General features: G+C 40.5%; 3 protein-coding genes across 3 annotated transcripts; all 3 read right to left on the bottom strand.

The window, feature by feature from the left end:
- Positions 1-982: 982 nt before the first annotated feature.
- LOC139712541 (translin-associated protein X-like) lies at positions 983-5,434 on the bottom strand. The gene is made up of 5 exons (XM_071624356.1): positions 5,380-5,434; positions 4,114-4,219; positions 3,379-3,495; positions 2,021-2,114; positions 983-1,114 (listed from the first exon to the last, which is right to left on the bottom strand). The coding sequence occupies exons 1-5, from the start codon at positions 5,432-5,434 to the stop codon at positions 983-985; spliced, it is 504 nt and encodes a 167-aa protein (XP_071480457.1).
- Positions 5,435-15,113: 9,679 nt separating this feature from the next.
- Positions 15,114-15,926, bottom strand: LOC139712542 (carbohydrate sulfotransferase 11-like). The gene has a single exon (XM_071624357.1). The coding sequence runs from the start codon at positions 15,924-15,926 to the stop codon at positions 15,114-15,116; it is 813 nt and encodes a 270-aa protein (XP_071480458.1).
- Positions 15,927-16,936: 1,010 nt separating this feature from the next.
- Positions 16,937-19,858, bottom strand: LOC139712543 (uncharacterized). Its single transcript, XM_071624358.1, has one exon. The coding sequence runs from the start codon at positions 19,856-19,858 to the stop codon at positions 16,937-16,939; it is 2,922 nt and encodes a 973-aa protein (XP_071480459.1).
- Between the last annotated feature and the right edge of the window lie 697 nt (positions 19,859-20,555).

A 20,555-nucleotide genomic window follows, 5' to 3' on the forward strand; every position in this document is an offset into this window, starting at 1 on the left:
GTCAGCTATAAATGCGAGGAGATACTGCGCCTTGAAAAAGGTGACGATTCTGCGGGGAACGAGAAGGAGCTTGATTCACTCTTACAGCTTCACATCTTCATTCTTCATTCGATTGTTGCATTAAATCCTTGTTCTCTTCTAATTGTGCTTTTTGATCAATTTAATGGTAAGTCAAATCTGCGGTTATTTTTCCCCCGTTCATTTGATCCTTTCGGGATAATTCATAGAAACATTATTCATTTTCATTAAAAAGATTTAAAAACTTGCTCATCAGCTTCATAATGACTTGGAACTGAGCATAGGAAATCTAACACTGTAAAACATGCATCCCCAAAAAGGGGTGGCTCCGTAAAGAGAACAATCATATTTTGGTCATTGTGAGTACTCAGTGAAAAGGAGTTTTAGGCAAGGCCCGGACGCCATTTTCAAGTGAAGATGGCTATACTGAGAACGAGAAGTCGTCGTTGAAACTGACGTTCTTCCTTTACTTTTGTTTCTTTGTTTCCTTGTTTATTGAATTTCAGATCTGACATCTCCCCTTAATTTCAATTGAAAACTGTCTGTGTGAGAGCAATTGACCCTGTGAGTTGCAATGGCAAGGTCTCCAACTCTGTGTATCTTTTTTTTCAGATAACGCATGGATCACCATTAAACGATAATTATCTTTAATTTTTGATAACTTATTCTCGATATAGACGTGTTAGCTTCTGTATGTGTGCTAGCAAAACACTTCGATTAAAGCAATGACAGCTAGAATTATATGGACATTTTGATTGCGTTTCTCTCTGTATACTCCATGGCATTTGTAAAATAGCTTCTTGAGATCATGTGATACACTTCATATACCCCCCCCCCCCCCCATCCGAAAAAAAAAGGCAAAGAAAATGCTACAGCGATCAGCAATTTAACTTCTGTATGTATTTTGCATCAATGTTTATTAGTTGTGCAGTCGAATATTCTGGCCGTGTAAATTACTCACAGCTCATCTTACATTTGACGTAGTTTCCCTCGTTTTGTCGCACTCCCTGAAAATAAATCTTGAAGCGATTTCTTTCCTTGAAATCAGTCTTTCCTCCTTGAGGTAGAAACAGAAGGACAATGCTTCGACGTATTCCTGCAGGCGGGGGAAAACGCCCTCAAGAACTGATGAAGGTCTTCACCCTTGAGGAAAAGATATCATCATGAAATGAATGAATGCTACAAACCACCACCAAATCACCAGCTACGAGCAGATTCAATACAGGCACCCTCGTTCAGGGCTGCAATTATTCTTGTTTTTCTAATCACTTTGCATTCCTAATATGATGGAACTCGTTCAACAGAGAACAATGTACATGCATTTGCAACAAACCTAACTTGATGAATAATAATAAAAAAAAAAAACCCACAAAAAATACGAATGAGCACTATGGTAAAGTAAAGCATGAGCAAACACCAACACCAAACATGTTTTATCACATTGAATAATGTGAAAATCTTAGCAGTTTTGATAAACATCTACACACTCGTACAATCACAAATACTAACAAAGCTATGTACATTTCACATCTCACTCTAATCACCTCACAGACAACTTAAATTACTTTGCCAATATAAATGACCAGCAGGAGTCATCCTGTGGATCCTCACCTTACTTTACCCAGAATCTGAATGTTGTGTACAAACCGAGTTCTTGCACATGCTTATGAACATTTCAAATTTGATCTTGAGCTTTACACTTGTACCTCTAACCTCCATTATATCTTATGTACTCTTTAGTCTGTTTGTCCTATCATTCCTTTAATCTGTGATTCTACCAGAACAAAAATTTGTTGGATACTTTTCCAGTTTTTGCTCAAAAGATATCAATTCAAATTTTGACTTTGATGCATGGCTCCTGGGCCCTCACCAATACTTTCTGAGCTATGAAAATTGCATACTTATGTACAGTACCATAGAAATTGACATTGACCTTTCACTCCTGACATCTGCAGCAATGTTATGCATGAACACATGAGTTCGGCCTACAAGAAGAACCTACCTTGAGTTCATGAGCAATCTTGGCGATTAAACTGCTCTCGACTGCTTTCAATTTCTCTTCAGCATCCTTCACTACCTTGTTCCTGCTGGCTTCTCTGAATTACAGAAATAATACACAGCACAATATTGTCACTGTACAACATAATTCAAATCCTATATTGCATGTTTCATTCTAACATAAAATGTTTGAACTTTTTATACCATTGTAAATGAAGCACATCGCACCATATCTGTTGCCTTCAAACTGACTAGCATATCATCGAAATAAAAAATGAAAATAAAACAGGACATCAGACTAAAAAAGAGAGAAAACAATTCATATCCCCTGAAGTTCTATAATGATGGTACTTTATACAACACCTATTTAGAATGTAGCTATCCGATTGGTCGATTGCCCATCACGTGACATTTAGTGGAAGGTTCTATTGCACGCTCTGGCTGTCTCAGCGTGCAATTTTGGTTCGATCAAAATGTTCCATTGCACGCGCTCTGATGTCACAATAAACAAACATGTGCCGCGCACACTTAACAATTACAAGCACGCTTACAAGCGCGTACTTTTGTCACTCATTTCTGTAAACAACTTCGTTTCGAATACGTAGTATACGTACACACGGTGACTGCGAATGTGAGGCTACTCATTCCTCTTTCCCGGAATACGTTGCCATTTCTGTGCTAAATTCAAGAATCTGTGAGTACCAAATCTGTTGACGTTCGAGGTGTTGTATAAAACAAATAGCGTATGGTCTTTACTCGTGCAATGGAACCAGATTTTGCATTCGGTGAAAGATGAGGTGCACTATTCAACTCGGCTTCGCCTCGTTGAATAGAGCGCTTCTATCTTTCACCTCGTGCAAAATCTGTGTACCATTGCACTCGTGACCATTCACTATTTGTATAATATTTTGCATGACAGGCTTAGGTACAATAGCAACATGCCTACAGACAAAATTTGAACTCTCAATGATTCAGTAAGAAATTGAAATCGGAAAGTAAAGAAATGAAAATATTATTCCTCATCCTCCTCCTCCTACTCTATCACATTTAATGCAATGCCAGTACAAACAATAATGTTCATGTGGCTGCAAGTGTTGGGATTTAGCTTTCTTTGACTTCTGCAATGGATGGACATTATATTCCTAGATTCTTATGATTGCATTGTTTTTTTTTTGCAAGATTATTCAAAAAATAGTCCATATGAATGTCATCCTACCGTTTTTTTTAATTGTCATGCCCCTGTACTTGAGAGCTTAAACAGTGAAGCACAAAGGGTGTGCTTATCACACCCTTTCACAATGGAATCATTTCTATTTCAATTCTTGATATACATGTACATGCATATGACTTTAATTTACTCACCCATCTATTCTGTGCAAAAGGAAAATTATCCTCTTGCTCTCGATTGTGATGTCCCTGCTCAATTTGACCAGCCTCTCATACTTGTCATGCTTTCTGTCCAGTTCAGCTTGGTAGCCTCTGACACAAACAAAGAAATGAGCAGCAAAACTGGCATATTACTGACAAACACTACGTGGCTCTGCTTTAGATACTGTAGTAAAGGTATTAATTGCATATCAACTACATGTTACAATCAGCACATCTGAAAATGAATGTTATTGCTTTGACGTGACAGATCACAAGATTTGGCCGAGAGAAATTATGTTCTGGTTGAATTCACACAAGTACAATCAGTCTCCTTCAGATTGATAATCATCAGTTGGTATTATGATTGTAATGTAACCTGGATATCATTTCTTACATTACGGTATTTTATAAAAATCACCAGAGATATTCTTCAAGGGCTCTTTAGAACAAGTCAGAACACTGCTCTTGGCAGACAGAAGTCTTTACCTATTTGCATGTGATTACTTATGTGGATGCAGTGAAAAGTCATTGCAGAATTGATTTTACCAATCAAAGCAGACCATATTCCATAGATTTCAGCAAGTACATTACTGATTTGTGCCTTAAGTATTATATTGCACTCATAATATTTCTGTTTTCAATTGTAACACAGTGCTTCTCTAACATTCTGAGGGAAACTGAGACAATCCTCATACATACCACAGTGTACAAAGAGATTGCACAACTCACTTGAAAGCCTGAAGAGCAGGAGTCATTTCTACTGGTTCTACATTCTCTTCCTTTCTCTGCTTATGATGGGATGGGTGACCTCCTCGTCTGTTCCGCTTGTAGTTACCTGGTGAAGACGGGCCAAGAAATATGAACCAAAGACTGCCCTCATATATATATACTGCACTGTGTGTGTTACTATTCAGATTAACTTCAGGTAAAAATGGAATGGTTAGGTATAAACTAAATATGAACAGTTTCAAGAGAGCTACATACAACTTTTCCCATAGAGGAAAGACAATTGGGAACGAATTACAGTGTTGTCTTTTCACTGTTTTGTTGTCCAGAAGTCAAGCCCCAAGGTTGCTTTAAAATTAGTGTGTTCCTCAGAACACAAATCACAATGTTTATCAGGAGTGGATCCAGGAATTCCCAAAAGGGGAGGTGCCTTTTCAAAATTAAATGGGGTTGCATGCGCCCCTACTTTCTGTTTATTTCTTTTGTTGAAAAAAAAATAAAAAAATAAAGAGGGAGCGCACACACATGCCTGGTGCGCCCCCCTCTACTGGATCCGCCACTGCTTTAAATATTGAATCTTGTACATGTAGAACTAGTTGTACCTTGCATTTGATTTCCCTCAACTTCAAGACCCCCGCCAGGAAGGGTCAGGGGTGACGAGAGTAGAGGTACTAATCTAGCTGTTAGTTCAATCTGATTAATTAAATTTAGGCCTAGAAATCTATAAACTTTAATTGTTGTAGAATGTCGTGGTAAAAGTAAAATAATGCATCAAATATTAGAGTTAGACCCTTTTCTAGAAGAAGTCTAAGACGTCTACACATTCGTACTCACTATTTATCGGCAAACCAATCCAATTAATCATAAGAATAGATAGGCCTATAGCCCAGGTATTTCCAACTACAGCATCGTAAGTATTTAGAAATTCAGAATCTTTAGACGTAATTTACATCACTGGATGGGCTAAGCCTTATACTCCTTATTAAAGCTGGAACTTGATGAGGACACAGGAGACAACAGGAGGGACTATTGTAAAGTGTTAGGTTTATCTATTGACCGAAAGATCGGTCTGTATCTGTCCGTCGGGGAATGTTCCGCGGAGACTGCGTCTGGCTTCACGGATCCCCTCCGTATACGGAGGACGGCGTTAATGGCAAAATACAAAAGAGTCCTCCGGACAGACAGACGGATCTTTCTGTCTAGTTTATCTATTGCAAGCAAGGTGACTACATTTCTGAAATAACGCCTCCACGTAAATGATAACACTACCTTTGTCACGTTGACCCTTCTCATGGACATGGTTATCCCAGACACGTTCTGCCATTTTAGTTGACGCAAGTAATGTGGCTAGACTTTCTCTTTCAACTTCGGCAGCCGTTCGAGGGTACAGGAATAGGTTACCAGAAGGATCTTTCTTTGATACACACAAGTGCAAGTACCTGGGTGGGATGTGCAGTACTACTGCGCATGCTTTTGGCATAATACACCATTGTACTGTACATGTGGACTTGTGACAGACGTAAATCTCTTTGACTTGTAATCATTAAGTGAAGAGCGCCAACTGCTGACGAAAAAGACCTTAGTACATTCTTGTGCAGCTTTCAACGGAAGACTCGTCACCACGCACCTCTCCTTTAATATTCCAGAATTAAAACTTCGGGAACTTTAGAAGAAAATCAACAACAAGATAGACATAGCCGATTGCTGTCATTTTCTTGAAAAAAAGGAGAAAAGAATGGTGTCAATAAAATGATGTAAAAATGTAGAAGCAATACAACATCCACTGCAGAAAATGCGAATTATTGATTGATTGATTGATTGATTGATTGATTGATTGATTGATTGATTGATTGATTGATTGGGTTTTGTTTTTGTTTTGTTTTTTAATTATTATTATTACATAGGTATACTTGTATAATTGCTTTTTCGGGAGTAGGGTACCATTGGACTTCTCCGAGGCGAAGTCTACATGATTCATAAATATGGTGCAAATGGGGAGAGCGGGGTGAGTTGGGACGCGGGTCAAGTGGGACACGTTCTCTGAATCAAAAACTGTTCAACAAATCAGCGATTGGCTTATATCTACAATAAGCCCCTAGCAACCATACATCACACTAAGAAAGCCATGCAGTTCGGCAAATTCTAAGTATGTATAAATTGCTATTGAAAATTTTCCCCAAAATATAATGTTTTTTTAAAATCAAGTTAATTAACCTGTTGTCTTTGTGTTCATGATTTCAAGGGCACAATTGAAGCTGGTGGTGAGCCTTATTAATATGCAACTAATATAACTTGTTTTTGACAAATGCCTGCATGGTTACTGAGCAGTCGTACATATTTATGTACATGTCATGTGAGGGACAGTTGGGACAACGTGTCCCATTTGTCCCTCATAATAGCATTACATGTAAAGCAGTTCAGATTTTCAAACATGTTGTTCAAACTTGTTTTGTTGAAGTAAAGATCATTTTAAAGCATGTTTGACTGTTTTCATTACCAATGTTTCATTATGCCTTCCAACTTTGACATTTCTATAGACCATCTAGGATGTCACACTTTACCCCCACAGTCCCATTTCTCCCTTGCCGTTGTCCCACTTCACCCACGGGTGGGTCAACTTCTCCCCCAAAATAAGTTTTTTTCTTTTCATTAACTGCAGAAAATTGAGAACAGTGCTACCCCCAGCTTATAGCTCTTTATGTAACCTACCATATGAACCTTCATGCAAGCCCAACAGGAAATGTAATAATCTCTTCTATAAAAAGATATAAGAAGAAAATCGGCGAACTTGAAATAATGTCCCACTTCTCCCCGCTCTCCCCTAATGATGACTGTGCATTATTCCCGATCTCATGAGCGTCAACGACAAATTTACTCTCTTTATTGTGCATTATAATTCATTATAGCCTATGCGCATTATGAATTCTCTTTGATTGGTCAAATTGATGGAAAGTACCGACTGACTGAAGTAACTGACTTCTCGTCTCTGACTAAAACCGAAACACTCATCATTGGGGATTTGAATTCCACTAAAACACTGGTACGTCAGAATGTTTGGTTAAGATAACTGCTTGATAGTAGCTCTTGCCGACAAATTAAACATATTAAGTTTAGGCGTCTAATTTCGTCAAAATTGCATCCGATTGAACGATGTGATCATTCTATATCGGGCAAATTTGAATGATCACGGCAATCAATACTAACTAATCAGTGGGAATCAGTGGGAATGCTGGGGGTGATTGCCCCAGTCCTTGTGGGATTCATTTAAGAGTACATTGATATCTATTGTTGTGTGAAATTGCTTCAGAATGGTCTCATATTCAATGTGCAGATTTATGTTTCCAGGTTAGCATGCCTGTATAGGGCCTACAGTGACGGGGCTTAACGATCGCCCCGACACAGTTACACAGGCATGCTAATACAATGTAGTCTGGGTGCCAAAACCACTTTTTGGGCCTAACCTTGTTTTACCGTCCACCCAATGTTATTTGATGGTTTTACCCTATTTCTGGGGTGCTGAATCCGAATCTGGATGATGCAACTCTTGCATCGTTGAGGGTTTTGAGATATTCAAGATGGCCGCCAAAATGGCCGCCTAAACCGGAAATTCCCACGTATTTATTTCTAAATGGTGAGATATTGAAAACAATATTGATGGTTTTACCCTATTTCGAGGGTGCTGAATCCGAATCTGGATGATGCAACTCTTGCATCCTTGAGGGTTTTGAGATATTCAAGATGGCCGCCAAAATGGCCGCCAAAACCGGAAATTCCCACGTATTTCCTTCTAAATGGTGAGATATCGAAAACAATTAATGGTTTTACCCTATTTCGAGGGTGCTGAATCCGAATCTGGATGATGCAACTCTTGCATCCTTGAGGGTTTTGAGATATTCAAGATGGCCTCTAAAATGGTCGCCAAAACCGGAAATTCCCACGTATTTCCTTCTAAATGGTGTGAAATTGAAAATAATTGATGATACACCCTATTTGGAAGGTGGTGAATTTGAATCTGGATGATGCAACTCTTGCATCCATGAAGTTTTTGAGATATTCAAGATGGCCGCCAAAATGGCCGCCAATTAAAACCGGAAATTACCATGTATTTCCTTCTAATTGGTGAGAAATTGAAAACAATTGATGGATCTACCCTATTTCTAGGGTGTTGAATCCGAGTCTGGGTGATGCAAACTTTGCATCCTTGAGGGTATTGAGATATTCAAGATGGCCGCCAAAATGGCCGCCAAAATGGCCGCCAATTAAAATCGGAAATTTCTATGTATTAGCTTTTAAATGGTGAAAAATAGAAAACAATTGATGGTTTTACCCTATTTCGAGGGTGCTGAATCCGAATCTGGATGATGCACCTCGAGATAGTCAAGATGGCCGCCAAAATGGCCGCCGAAACGGAAACTCTAATGTATTTCCTTCTTATAAATGGTGGGAAATTGATAACAATTGATGACTTTAACCCCATTTTTTTTTTTTGACTGAAAGATTTCAGGTTTTCGTCAATGGCACAGTTTGAACTTGCTGTATATACAGTGAAACCAGCTCTACCGGATATCTTTGAGTTGGTACGATACAAGTGTGCCAGCAATGGACCCTTCAAGACTACAGATGCGGTTGAATAATTGCAAGATTATACTGTTTCCTCTACATATAATGGATAAGTTTTGAACACTAACAACAAATGGACAAGACATGTTCATCTAAATCATATTGTGATAGTGATATGCGACAAGTTTCATAAGAATACGAGGCGAGACTCATCAGAATACAAGACAAGTTTCAACACCAAATACCAACATGCCATAATTTACTTTTACTCTATTGATAGCCGAAAAGGATTTACTTCACATCTGTGGAGCCATATTATTGGCGACCAAAAGCATTATTTTCTAACAATATTATGCATAAAGACATTTTCAGTCGTATCTTTCTTTGTGTTTGTACGTTTCAGTATGATGTCGATATCACTTCTTTTTTTCCAGTACGTGTTAAAGTTCCGTTTGAGACATATCAGAATATCTCAGTATATTACAATACCATTGTGACAAGCATTTTGAATGTCAATAACTTTTGGCTGATCTGACAAATTCGCTCAGCTGAGTTGAATTTAAAAATACGAATTATTGCTTTTCACCCTGCATGGGTCTAATCCCCCGCTTCCCGTTAGAGCACAATACTTCACCATTTCAGTATAAGAAAATGTTAAGGAGTTTCCGTTCATACAGGACATTTATAGATGTCCGAAAACCTTCAAAGACCTTCGGCACCCTCGAAATAGGGTAAGACCATCAATTTATTTTTGATTTTTACCATTAAGAAAAAATATATTAACACTGGAATTTCTGCCACTTATTTTGGCTGTCATCTCGGATGTCTAAAAACCCTAAAGAATGGACGAATTTCAACAACCAAGTTTCGAGGGTGCTGAATAGGGCCTAAAATTTACCAATTTTTGACAGCTATTTTGGCAGTCATCTTGGACATCTCAAAACCCTTAAAAAAAGAACACGAAAGTTGCATCAACCAGGTTCGGATTCAGCACCCTCGAAATAGAGTAAAACCGCCAATTGTTTTCAATTTTACACCATTTAGAAGGTAATATAGGGCTTACATGGAACATTTCATTTTTGACCATCTTTATTATCTCAAAACCTTCAAGGAAGTTAGAGCTGTATCCTGGAGCTTCAAATTCAGCAAGCTCAAAATAGTGTAAAACCACCAACTGTTTTATATTTTACACCATTTAGAAAAAATAGGGGGTCTACATATGAATTTCCGATTTTGGCGGTCATTTTTGGCGACCATCTTTATCATCTCAAAACCCTTAAGGATACAAGAGTTGTATCCTGAGCTTCGGATTCAGCACACTCAAAATAAGATAAAAACCACCAATTACTTTCAAATTGTCACCATTTAGAAGGAAATACAGTACATGGGAACTTCGTTTTGGGTGGCCATTTTAACGGCCATATTGAATATCTCAAAAATTTCAACAATGCAGGAGTTACACCATCTAGATTCTGATTCAGCACCCTCGAAATAGGGTAAAACCATCAATTCTTTTCAATTTCTCACCATTTAGAAGGAAAAACGTGGGAATTTTCGGTTTTGGTGGCCATTTTGGCGGCCATCTTGAATATCTCAAAATCCTCAAAGATGCAAGAGTTGCATCATCCAGATTCGGATTCAGCACCCTCGAAATAGGGTAAAACCATAAATTGTTTTCAACAGCTCACCATTTAGAAGGAAATACGTGAGAATTTTCGGTTTTAATTGGCGGCCATTTTGGCGGCCATCTTGAATATCTCAACAAGTTAGTGGATGCAAGAGTTGCATCATCCAGATTCGGATTCAGCACCCTCGAAATAGGGTAAAACCATCAATTGTTTTTAATTTCTAAACAATTAGAAGGAAATACATGGGAATTTCCAGTTTTAATTGGCGGCCATTTTGGCGGCCATCTTGAATATCTCAAAACGTTAATGGATGCAAGAGTTGCATCATCCAGATTCGGATTCAGCACCCTCGAAATAGGGTAAAACCATCAATTGTTTTTAATTTCTCAACAATTAGAAGGAAATACATGGGAATTTCCAGTTTTAATTGGCGGCCATTTTGACGGCCATATTGAATATCTCAAAAACGTTATGGATGCATGAGTTGCAACATCCAGACTCGGATTCAGCACCTTCCAAATAGGGAGAATCATCAATTACTTTCAATTTCACACCTCTTAGAAGGAAATACGTGGGAATTTTCGGTTTTGGCGGCCATTTTGGCGGCCATCTTGAATATCTCAAAACCCTCATGGATGCAAGAGTTGCATCATCCAGATTCAGATTCAGCACCCTCGAATTAAGGTAAAACCATCAATTGTTTTCAACATCTCACCATTTAGAAGGAAATACGTGGGAATTTCCGGTCTTGGCGGCCATTTTGGCGGCCATCTTGAATATTTCAAAACCCTCAAGGATGCAAGAGTTGCATCATCCAGATTCGGATTCAGCACCCCCGAAATAGGCTAAAACCATCAAAAAACATTGGGTGGACGGTAAAACAAAGTTCAGCCTCTGGCACCCAGACTATAACCTGGAAACATTGAACTGCACATTACTTGAATATGAGACCATTCTGAAGCAAATAATTTTCACACAACAACCGAATATAATGTACACCTGTACTCTTAAATGAATCCCACAAGGATTTGAACAATTATCATCCCCCATCAGCTGCTTCCCACTGATTCCCACTGATCACTTACTACAGCCATCCCCTTTAATGTTACTAGCACATGAGATTTTATGATTTTATCACACAGCATGTGCAAAACACGCGTTAAAACATTCATGTTAAAAAAAAGCATTCAACTTCGCACCATCAACAACCTATAATGAATATCTAGGAATTCAGATTCACGAATAGGCAAGCATCTACAGCCTTTGGGTAGTGTTTTTCGTTATTGCTTATGTATAATGCAATGTGTTCTTCATCTGATTTGATAAATCACTCAAACTTATTTCCCTTACATGGGAATCATGGCTCATCCAGCAAAAGGGGGGGGGGGGAGTATTTTCAATCCCCTCTTTTTTTTCTTTGCTCTCGATTATTATCAGTAAATAAAAATCACTCAACGTTTATTTCTTGTGTCTGTCCCCCCCCCCCCCCCATCGTGTTATCCTAGAGTATGACACATGGCATTATATTGATTACCACTCCGTTCCACTGCCGTTTATGTTTTTCATTGCCGGTGAGAGCTATTCGCATCTCCATAATAGACTTAGCACACAGTGAAGACAAAGTTTGTTTGTTTCATTTCCATCCGAGGTGATGGCTGGATATTCAGCTGGAACAGCTGGTCAACCATGGAGTCCAGTTGGATGCGAGGTGGGACCACTTCACCCTGCTCTTTGCGATGATCTTTTAGGTGCATGAGTTGTGACTCTCTCACACACGGTACCTCCATTTTATATCCTGGAAAATCCTTCCGAGGGACCAGTGTTTTGCCTCTTACAGAGAGGACGGTATGATTACACCTAATCAGTGGCGTATCTAGGGAAAACGGCGCCCGGGGCAAGCGCGAAAATAATTGCGCCCCTAATTTCTGAAAAAGACTATTGTTCAACCCCAACCCCATCCCAGTAGGGACTTTAAGCAAAGTCCACATGGTATGCTTTTCAAGTCCTTAAAAGGGGTCTTTTGAGGGTGATTTAAATGTAATGAATTTTGATAAATTTTGGCGAGCGAGCGCAGCGAGCGAGCCGAAAATTTGTGTATTTCAGCTGACAAAACATGGAATTCTTGTCATTTTTTGCTTATCAAATCTTACAATTCTAATCAAGATAGTGACGGCCTTATAGATAACGATTTATCTATACCAACAAACTGAGCACTTTAAAAAATATTCTAAATCAGAGGGGTATTTCATGAAGCATTTTGTCCGACAACTTGTCGGACAAAATTTGCTTTCAGCCAATCAGAAGCAAGGATTTCAGTAGCTTTTAACAGTTTGTCAGACGAAATATCTGACAAATTGCTTCATGAAATGCCCCCCCCCCCCCATGTACGCGCGAGTGAGCCGAAATTTGTATATTTCCCCGTCATCATCACGTTTTGTTATCTCCTTTTTAATTTTGATAAATTTTGGCGAGCGAGCGCAGCGAGCGAGCCGAAAATTTTTGTATTTCAGCTTACAAAACATGGAACTCTTGTCATTTTTTGCTTATCAAATCTTACAATTCTAATCAAAATACAATGTATAGTGACGGTCTTATACAGTAGATAACGATTTTTACCAACAAACTGAAGACTTGAAAAAATACTCTGAATTAGTACGAGCGAGTGAGCCGAAATTTGTATATTTCCGCGTCATCATCACGTTTTGTTCTTATCTCCTTTTTGTTTTGATAAATTTTGGTGAGCGAGCGCAGCGAGCGAGCCGAAAATTGTTGTATTTCAGCTTACAAAACATGGAACTCTTGTCATTTTTTGCTTATCAAATCTTACAGTTCTAATCAAGATATAGTGACGGCCTTATAGATAACGATTTTTACCAACAAACTAAGGAATTGAAGAAATACTCTAAATTAGTACGAGCGAGTGAGCCGAAATTTGTATATTTCCGCGTCATCATCATCACGTTTTGTTCTTATCTCCATTTTGTTTTGATAAATTTTTGCGAGCGAGCGCAGTGAGCGAGCCGAAAATTGTTGTATTTCAGCTTACAAAACATGGAACTCTTGTCATTTTTGCTTATCAAATCTTACAATTCTAATCAAGATATAGTGACGGCCTTATAGATAACGATTTTTACCAACAAAATGAGGGCTTGAAGAAATACTCTAAATTAGTACGAGCGAGGGAGCCGAAATTTGTATATTTCCACGTCATCATAACTTTTTGTTCTTATCTTGTTTGATTTTTTTGGCGCCCCCCCCCCGTATGTTCGAAAGCGTTGGCGCCTTCTTTTGATCCAATTGGCGATCGCTTCAGAACGAAAGAAATTGTAGCCGCTGCTCAGTGAAACATTTTGCCTGCTGAATATAAAATGACATGTGTGAACACAATAGACATTGTCATTTTGTCCGCTTCATCATCACATTTTGTTCTTACCTTCTTCTTCTATATAAAATTTAGAGAGCGAGCGCAGCGAGCGAGCCGAAAATTGTATTTCAGCTTACATAACATGGAATTCTTGTGTGAACACAATAAACATTGTCATTTTGTCCGAGTCATCGTTATGTTTTGTTTTCATCTTTTTTTTATTTGGTTTTCTGCCCCCCCCCCCCCTTCCGGTGAGTTTCTTCTTCTTCTTCTTCTTCTTTTCATTTTTCATTTTTTTCTTTTTTTTTCCTTCTTCTTCGTTTTTTTTTTTTTGCGCCCCCAAGGAGTGGCGCCCGGGGCACGTGCCCCCCTTGCCCCCCCCCCCCCTAGATACGCCACTGCACCTTATATTGCTTAATTAGTGGGACTTATTATTGTGAATCGAACTCGGGTCCTTTGGATCGTGAGGCAGACGCGCTAGCAACTGAGCTAACTCATTGCCCTATGTATGAGCAAGTTAAGGCAAATCACGAGGATTGATTTTCACATAAGTTCACCTGATAAGAAAACCATTTTCTTAATGTCTTCAGTGATTAATGTCTGTGATGGAAAATCTATATCACTTTAGTCAACAAACCAGTCAAGCACTTTCCGGAAGACAATACGAGATTGAAACTAACAAAGGAAAACCACCTTGTATTACATCCTTTGGTAAATGAAGTATTCAGTCAGAGCCGTTACAAAAATATTGTGGGATAATTATGATGTTTTGAATCAATTCTTGCATGTAAGCTGTGCAACCACGGGACCAACTGTTTTAAGTCTCATCCAAAAGACCAACAATAAAGATAAAAGGAACACTGTTTCAAAAAGCAATTAATCAGGGTATTGTGTCCAACGGTGTTTATTTTTTTTATCCATAAACAACAAAATTTGTGTAACACAAACGCACACATACATACACACACACTGACATGCTAAACGTACCGATGACAACAATGAAGCTTGTATACAAGTTTTACTTCACTTTGTAATTATGACGTTCAGTTTACTCAATTTACGATGACAATATATTCCCTTGTATTCTATCAGGACGCAGCAAGCGGAATGTTGTTTGTTTGATGATGGCAATGTAACTTTGGTGAATTGATATCCCAAGCTTACAATATACAATTTTGGTTTTCCATTGATATGGTAGGTTATGGATATACCTATACGCGGATTGGAGAACTCCTTAAAAAAAGAAATACATTTGTATGACATAATGATAACTTTAAATCTTGTGATCATGTAATTATGATGCCAGGTCTCTTAAAAACAAAATATGCTATAATTCTTTAGGTTGGCTTTTTTATTATCGTAAATATTCATACATATTCGGAAATGAAGACAGATTAGATAAAGGTTTCAATAGCCATGGCAGGCAGTGAATGTATTTACGTTCTCAATGCCTATATATCTGTCAGATATTGCATGACTACATCTGGAGTCATGTATCCGAACAAAATCTTATCTGCCACAAAGCGCTTCGTGAAATCTCCGATCTGGTAAGGGTTTAGTTGAGAGAAATAATGACGTAAGGTGACATCGCTAATGTCTTCCTCCTCTCTCTCGATCTCCGACTCGTTGACCACTCCAGGGAGACCAAATTTCTCGAAAGCCTCTTTCGAATCGTCGGCAAAAGTTTCGTATTTCCCAACGAAATCATAATCGATGCCACATAGGTGACAGAGTTGGTACATTCCCAACCAGTTCGCCTCGTCACTCTTGTGGAATTTGTTGTGTGATTGCGATATGAAATCTATAAATTCCGGGAATGATATAGCATCCAAGGTCTTGTTTGTTATAGCTGCCCTATCGCCTGACTCAGATTTCCTTTCAATCTTAGATTTGTAAATTCTCCGAACTTCCTCCTTGTCGTCACCGCCGCGGTCCAGTCGGAAAGAAGTTATGAATGCCGAGAGTAGTCTGTGAAACGGATTTCGCGTGAAGATAAATGACGAGTAGTTTAGGAGTCTCTGTTTAACCTCTCCAATCCCGTACTGGCTCAGCAATCGAATGTCCGACACTCTCCCTGTTGCCTGCCTTTCAACATCTCCTCGTTCATCTAGGCGGTACGATTGAAAGAGGTGTTTCCAGTAGTTACAGCCGGTGTGTGGGATGCAGCAGAACATCAATTTCAAGTCGTCGAGAACGATGATGTGGTTGAGTGATGCGATGACCTTTGCCCCCAGGTGGTTGTAGAGATGATAATCTGGCCGCATCCTCATTGCCAAACAGCCCTGGGATATCGTGCGTCGCCTCATTAGCTGTGCGAGTACAATAATGGACACTAATGTTACGCATCCAATGCGACACGAAACAGTACTGAAGTAATTCTCGCTATCGCCAATGACGTAAAAAGTACCCGGATGTGGCTTTTTCGTCAAGATGTAGTACACTTGGTAGCAAGGGCACTTCCGGCGCGGAGCATAATTTGCACAACGCTAGCGTGCGCGTACGTGTACCTTACCTATAGCGCAGCGCCGACCACGGGTACTAGTACAGTAGGCTCCTGTATGTACCGCCCGAGCCAGCGAGTGGCCAGGCCTGTCATACTAGTACGTACTCGTACACTGTAGTCCCCTCCGGCGGCCGGCCGGCCTTGCAGCAAATAGCATGCACCACCGTGGCCACTCTGCACGCAGGTGCATGGTCCCCGTGTTTTAGTCAAATGCGTACGCGGGCGCATGGCGCAAGTTTCCTATAGAGACCTACGCTATCGACTTCTCTTTGGCGCTTACGCTTTGGCCCACTTTCTCGAGTCCGAAGAAGTCCGATTCACTGTAGTCAGTGGTCCGATCACAGTTCGGCTCATGATTCGGCTGAGGGGGATGACAGCTTTAGCAAACTTCTTTTGTGATGTCATAATAACAAGCACATATGCACGCACCCTGGCATTACTACAGACTGCGCGATGCGCAGAGAAGACAACAAAGGCAACGTTACTTAGCAACACCTACGCACTTTACTCTTGATGACAGCTCTACTTCGGTAATCTTCGTATCAATGCTAACGGTGATTGGCAGTATCATCAACAGCGCCATCTACACTACCGGGACTATGCCCCTTTAAGCTAACACATACCGGTAGCGTACTGCTTGATCATGCGATCGATGTGCACATCACAGATCAGTCATCTCTGCCTATGCTGGTAGGCCACCCACCTGGATATACAGTATACTACTACTACTACTTATTCGAGGGCATGTACTTGCTATAATATGTACTTGCTTCAGCCGATGCCAACTCGGGTTCCATAAACAAAGTTGCGCCTCCAAACCTCTCTATTTAACATGACTGTCCGTAGGTCATTAATGCTTTCAAGGCCTGCATCCTTCTTCAGGACACTGATTAAAGTGGCCTTACGTCTCCCTCGTTTTGCAGTTCCCTGTTTAGGTTCCCAGAGTACGAGGGAATTCGCAGATAGCTCAGGGTGTCGCACACAGTGTCCCGCTAATCGCATCCTTCTCTCACGCACTTTGTCAGACACCTTTGGCAATGTACCATACAAGTCATCATTTCTAACGTAGTCACTCCATGACACATTAAGGGCTATCCTGAGCATGCGTGTGTACACTCCGTCCAATGCTTTCTCTTGTCTGGCTGTAAGTGTCCACGTCTCTGCTCCATACAGTAATACAGACTCAACTGTTGTGACAAAAAGTCGCCGTTTTATGTCGTCGCTAAGCTGAGATTTCCACACTTTCCTCATACTGTGCAAAGCATTCCATGCGTGGCCACGTCTGATCCTGATGTCTTGTTCTGTCGAGGCAATCCAGGAGCCCAGATACTTGAAGTCGTTCTTCACATCGAGTACTGCGCCGTCTAAGGTTGTAATAGTGGTATCGTCGATATTAAATGCCATCACCTTTGTCTTCTTTGCATTGAGCCGTAGACCAATCTTCTTGCACTCCTTTTCCACTGCAAATAGCAGCTCCCTTGCCTTTTCAGTTGTATCTGATATTAAGGCAATATCGTCAGCAAAATCAAGGTCAGTGACCATTACGGGCGGAACACGACGGCTTTGACGGGGCACCAATGTAAATCCAAGCTCCTCCTCCTTGCCATTGATGGCAAGCCTCAAAGCATAGTCAAGGGCTACGATAAACAGAAAGGGTGCCAATGTGTCTCCTTGAAGTACCCCAGCCAGTATTTCAAAATACTCTGTCTCTCCATCAGGCGAGCACACCTTTGCATGCGTCTTGGAGTAAATGACATCAATCGCACGAACTAGTTTCTCAGGAATGCCATAAGCGTTGAGAATCTCTAGGAGCTTCCCCCGATGGATGCTGTCAAAGGCCTTCTTGAAATCGATAAATGTGATCACTGCAGGGAGGCTCCTATCTCTCACTCCTTCAAGTATTCTTCTAAGTGCCAGGATCTGTCCTACAGTCGATCGTTCCTGTCGGAAGCCATTCTGGGAGTCCCTAAGCAGTGGATCAATGTAGGGTCTGATGCGGTTCAAGATCATTCTGTTATATGTTTTGGATACTACTGAGCTCAGACAAATCCCACGGTAGTTGTCAGTCTGGGAGAGATCCCCTGACTTTGGTACTGGGATGATGTTAAGTGTAGACCACTGTTCCGGCTGGTCCCCATCCTCATATGAGCGGTTGATAAATTCTAAGATAATATCATCCACAGGAACATATTTCAGAACTTCAGGGGCTACCCCATCCTCCCCACTGCTTTTGTTGTTCTTCATTTCTGCTTTAGCCTTCGTGTACTCACTCATCGTAAACGGACCATCTGGTATGGGAAGGTCACTAAAAATAGGTGTTATTGGTTCGTTACTTTCTAGAAGCTCAGGAGGGTTGCCCAAGAGGTTTTTGAAGTGTGAGTACCAGGTCGCAACTCTCTTTTCTGCACTTTCACCTCGAATCCTGACAGACTGAGATGCCTTTCGTCCGGAGATGTCATTGATGAGCTTCCAGCTCAGTCCATATTTTCTATTTTCATGTGCTTGCTCTACTTCAGCTATTTGCCTACGCAATTTTTCCTGATCCAGAATTGCATATGATCTGTACAAGTTTTCCCTTGTCCTTGCATATTCTTCTCTGCTCTTGCCATCTTCACCCTTGTCTGCGATGAATGCCCTATATGCAGCTTTCGTCTTCTTCCTGGCAACAGTAACTTTAGGGTTTAAGCTTTGCTCCTCCCTCCGAGCCTTTTTGATCTGCTTGAGACATGTTTCTGCTGCTTGTTGATTTGCATTAATAAAGCGTTGGTACGTTTCTGTGGCAGACTCATTCTCCTCCTGGAGTACATGAAATCTGTTTCTTATTTCCACTGCGTATTGCTCCTGTAATTGACGGTCGGTTGTTAGATCCTCCCAAGCATATTTCACTCTTTTCACTTTCTGCTTTTTCGGCGCCCTAAGACTAAGTCTTATTGTTGCAGTCACCACCCTGTGATCAGATCCGAGAGAGGAAAAGGACCCATATGCTTCACTGTTAACGATGCTTTTACGCCACTTCTTACGTGTCAGAATATAATCTAACTGATGGGTGGTCTTGTTTGGTGACATCCATGTCCATAGTTTTCCCTTTCGTTTCTGAAAGAGCGTGTTTGTGGCCAATAACTGATACTCTTCCATCACATCAAGCAGTCGTCTGCCATTGTCATTCGTCTGGTCATTGCATGTGAACAGGACATCATCTGGACCGAGTCGTGCGTTGAGATCGCCAAGCACCATCAAGAAGTGATGACGAGGAACAGCTTCAATTGCTTGACGAAGATTGTCATCGAAGTCAGTTTTGTCAGTGCTAGCTGCATATTCACATGGTGCATATGCAACAATTACAGTTAATGCAGGATTTCCCTGGAAGGTTGCTTTAATCAGCCTGTCTGAAATACGATCTACACCAATAAGAGCCCTTTGAGCTATCTTGCCGATAACAATACCAACTCCTCCTATTGCCGCTTGCATTGTATTCCTCCATGCTGATGCCGTGTAGAGTTCATACCCCTGACCAACTTTATAGCAGTTGATGTCATCTATCCTGTCTGTCTCATGCACCTGTCTGTGCTCCTGGATCCCACATATTTCTACACTCTGCTTCTTCATATTCCAGACCAGTTCATCGGTCTTTAACCCTGAGTCACCATCCGCGATCTTTGGCATCGTCAGAGTTTGGATGTTAAACGTGGCCATCTTGAGAGGCTGCTTACATCTTAACATTGCCACGGGTTTCTTACACCTATCAGTCGTACCCCTCCCTGAAGGGTTTAAGGGCACGCCATCATCATGTCCGCGTTGCGAACGTGTTCGAACCCTCGCAGCATTAAATCTCCTGCGGACTCCCGCCGCTGGAAGTATAGGATTTGGTCGGGCATTTGTATTCATGGTTCCATTCATAGCTAAAAGTACGAGCGAGGGTCGCTACTCCTCTCGCCCAGAATAGTGATACAAAAGTAAGAAGAGAAAAATTCAACATTAGGTCCAGTTGTACCGGTAAGCCATATGGGTTATACTCTATGCCTACCTCGTTGGTGATGGTTTAAGGCAACTGACAGTTGAGGAAAAAGGAACAAGAAAATGTCACGCGACTGTTACGAAGACACTCTCTGATTCTATACACGTCGAGATCCAGTAAAGTGCAAGCATAACATCAGGTGACACAGATGTCCGGGGTTTTTATCTGTTTGTTTATTTTGCTGTTTCTAGTTTACCTTTCGAACTTGGTTGGATGTTGCTCCTAGCAGTTCTATATCAAATAATCTATATTATCCGCGAATATTTATACTGTTTAGAAAGTATTATGTTGTGCATAAAAGAGAAGGTATATAGGAAAAGAGAAGTAGAGTTTGATCTGTCTGGTTACGCCGTTCCCGTTAACACAGAGTATACC

This window comes from Diadema antillarum, unplaced genomic scaffold (assembly GCF_040938485.1).
Source record: "Diadema antillarum isolate AM-2024a unplaced genomic scaffold, OU_Dant_1.0 seq00001817_RagTag, whole genome shotgun sequence".
NCBI lineage: Eukaryota > Metazoa > Echinodermata > Echinoidea > Diadematoida > Diadematidae > Diadema > Diadema antillarum.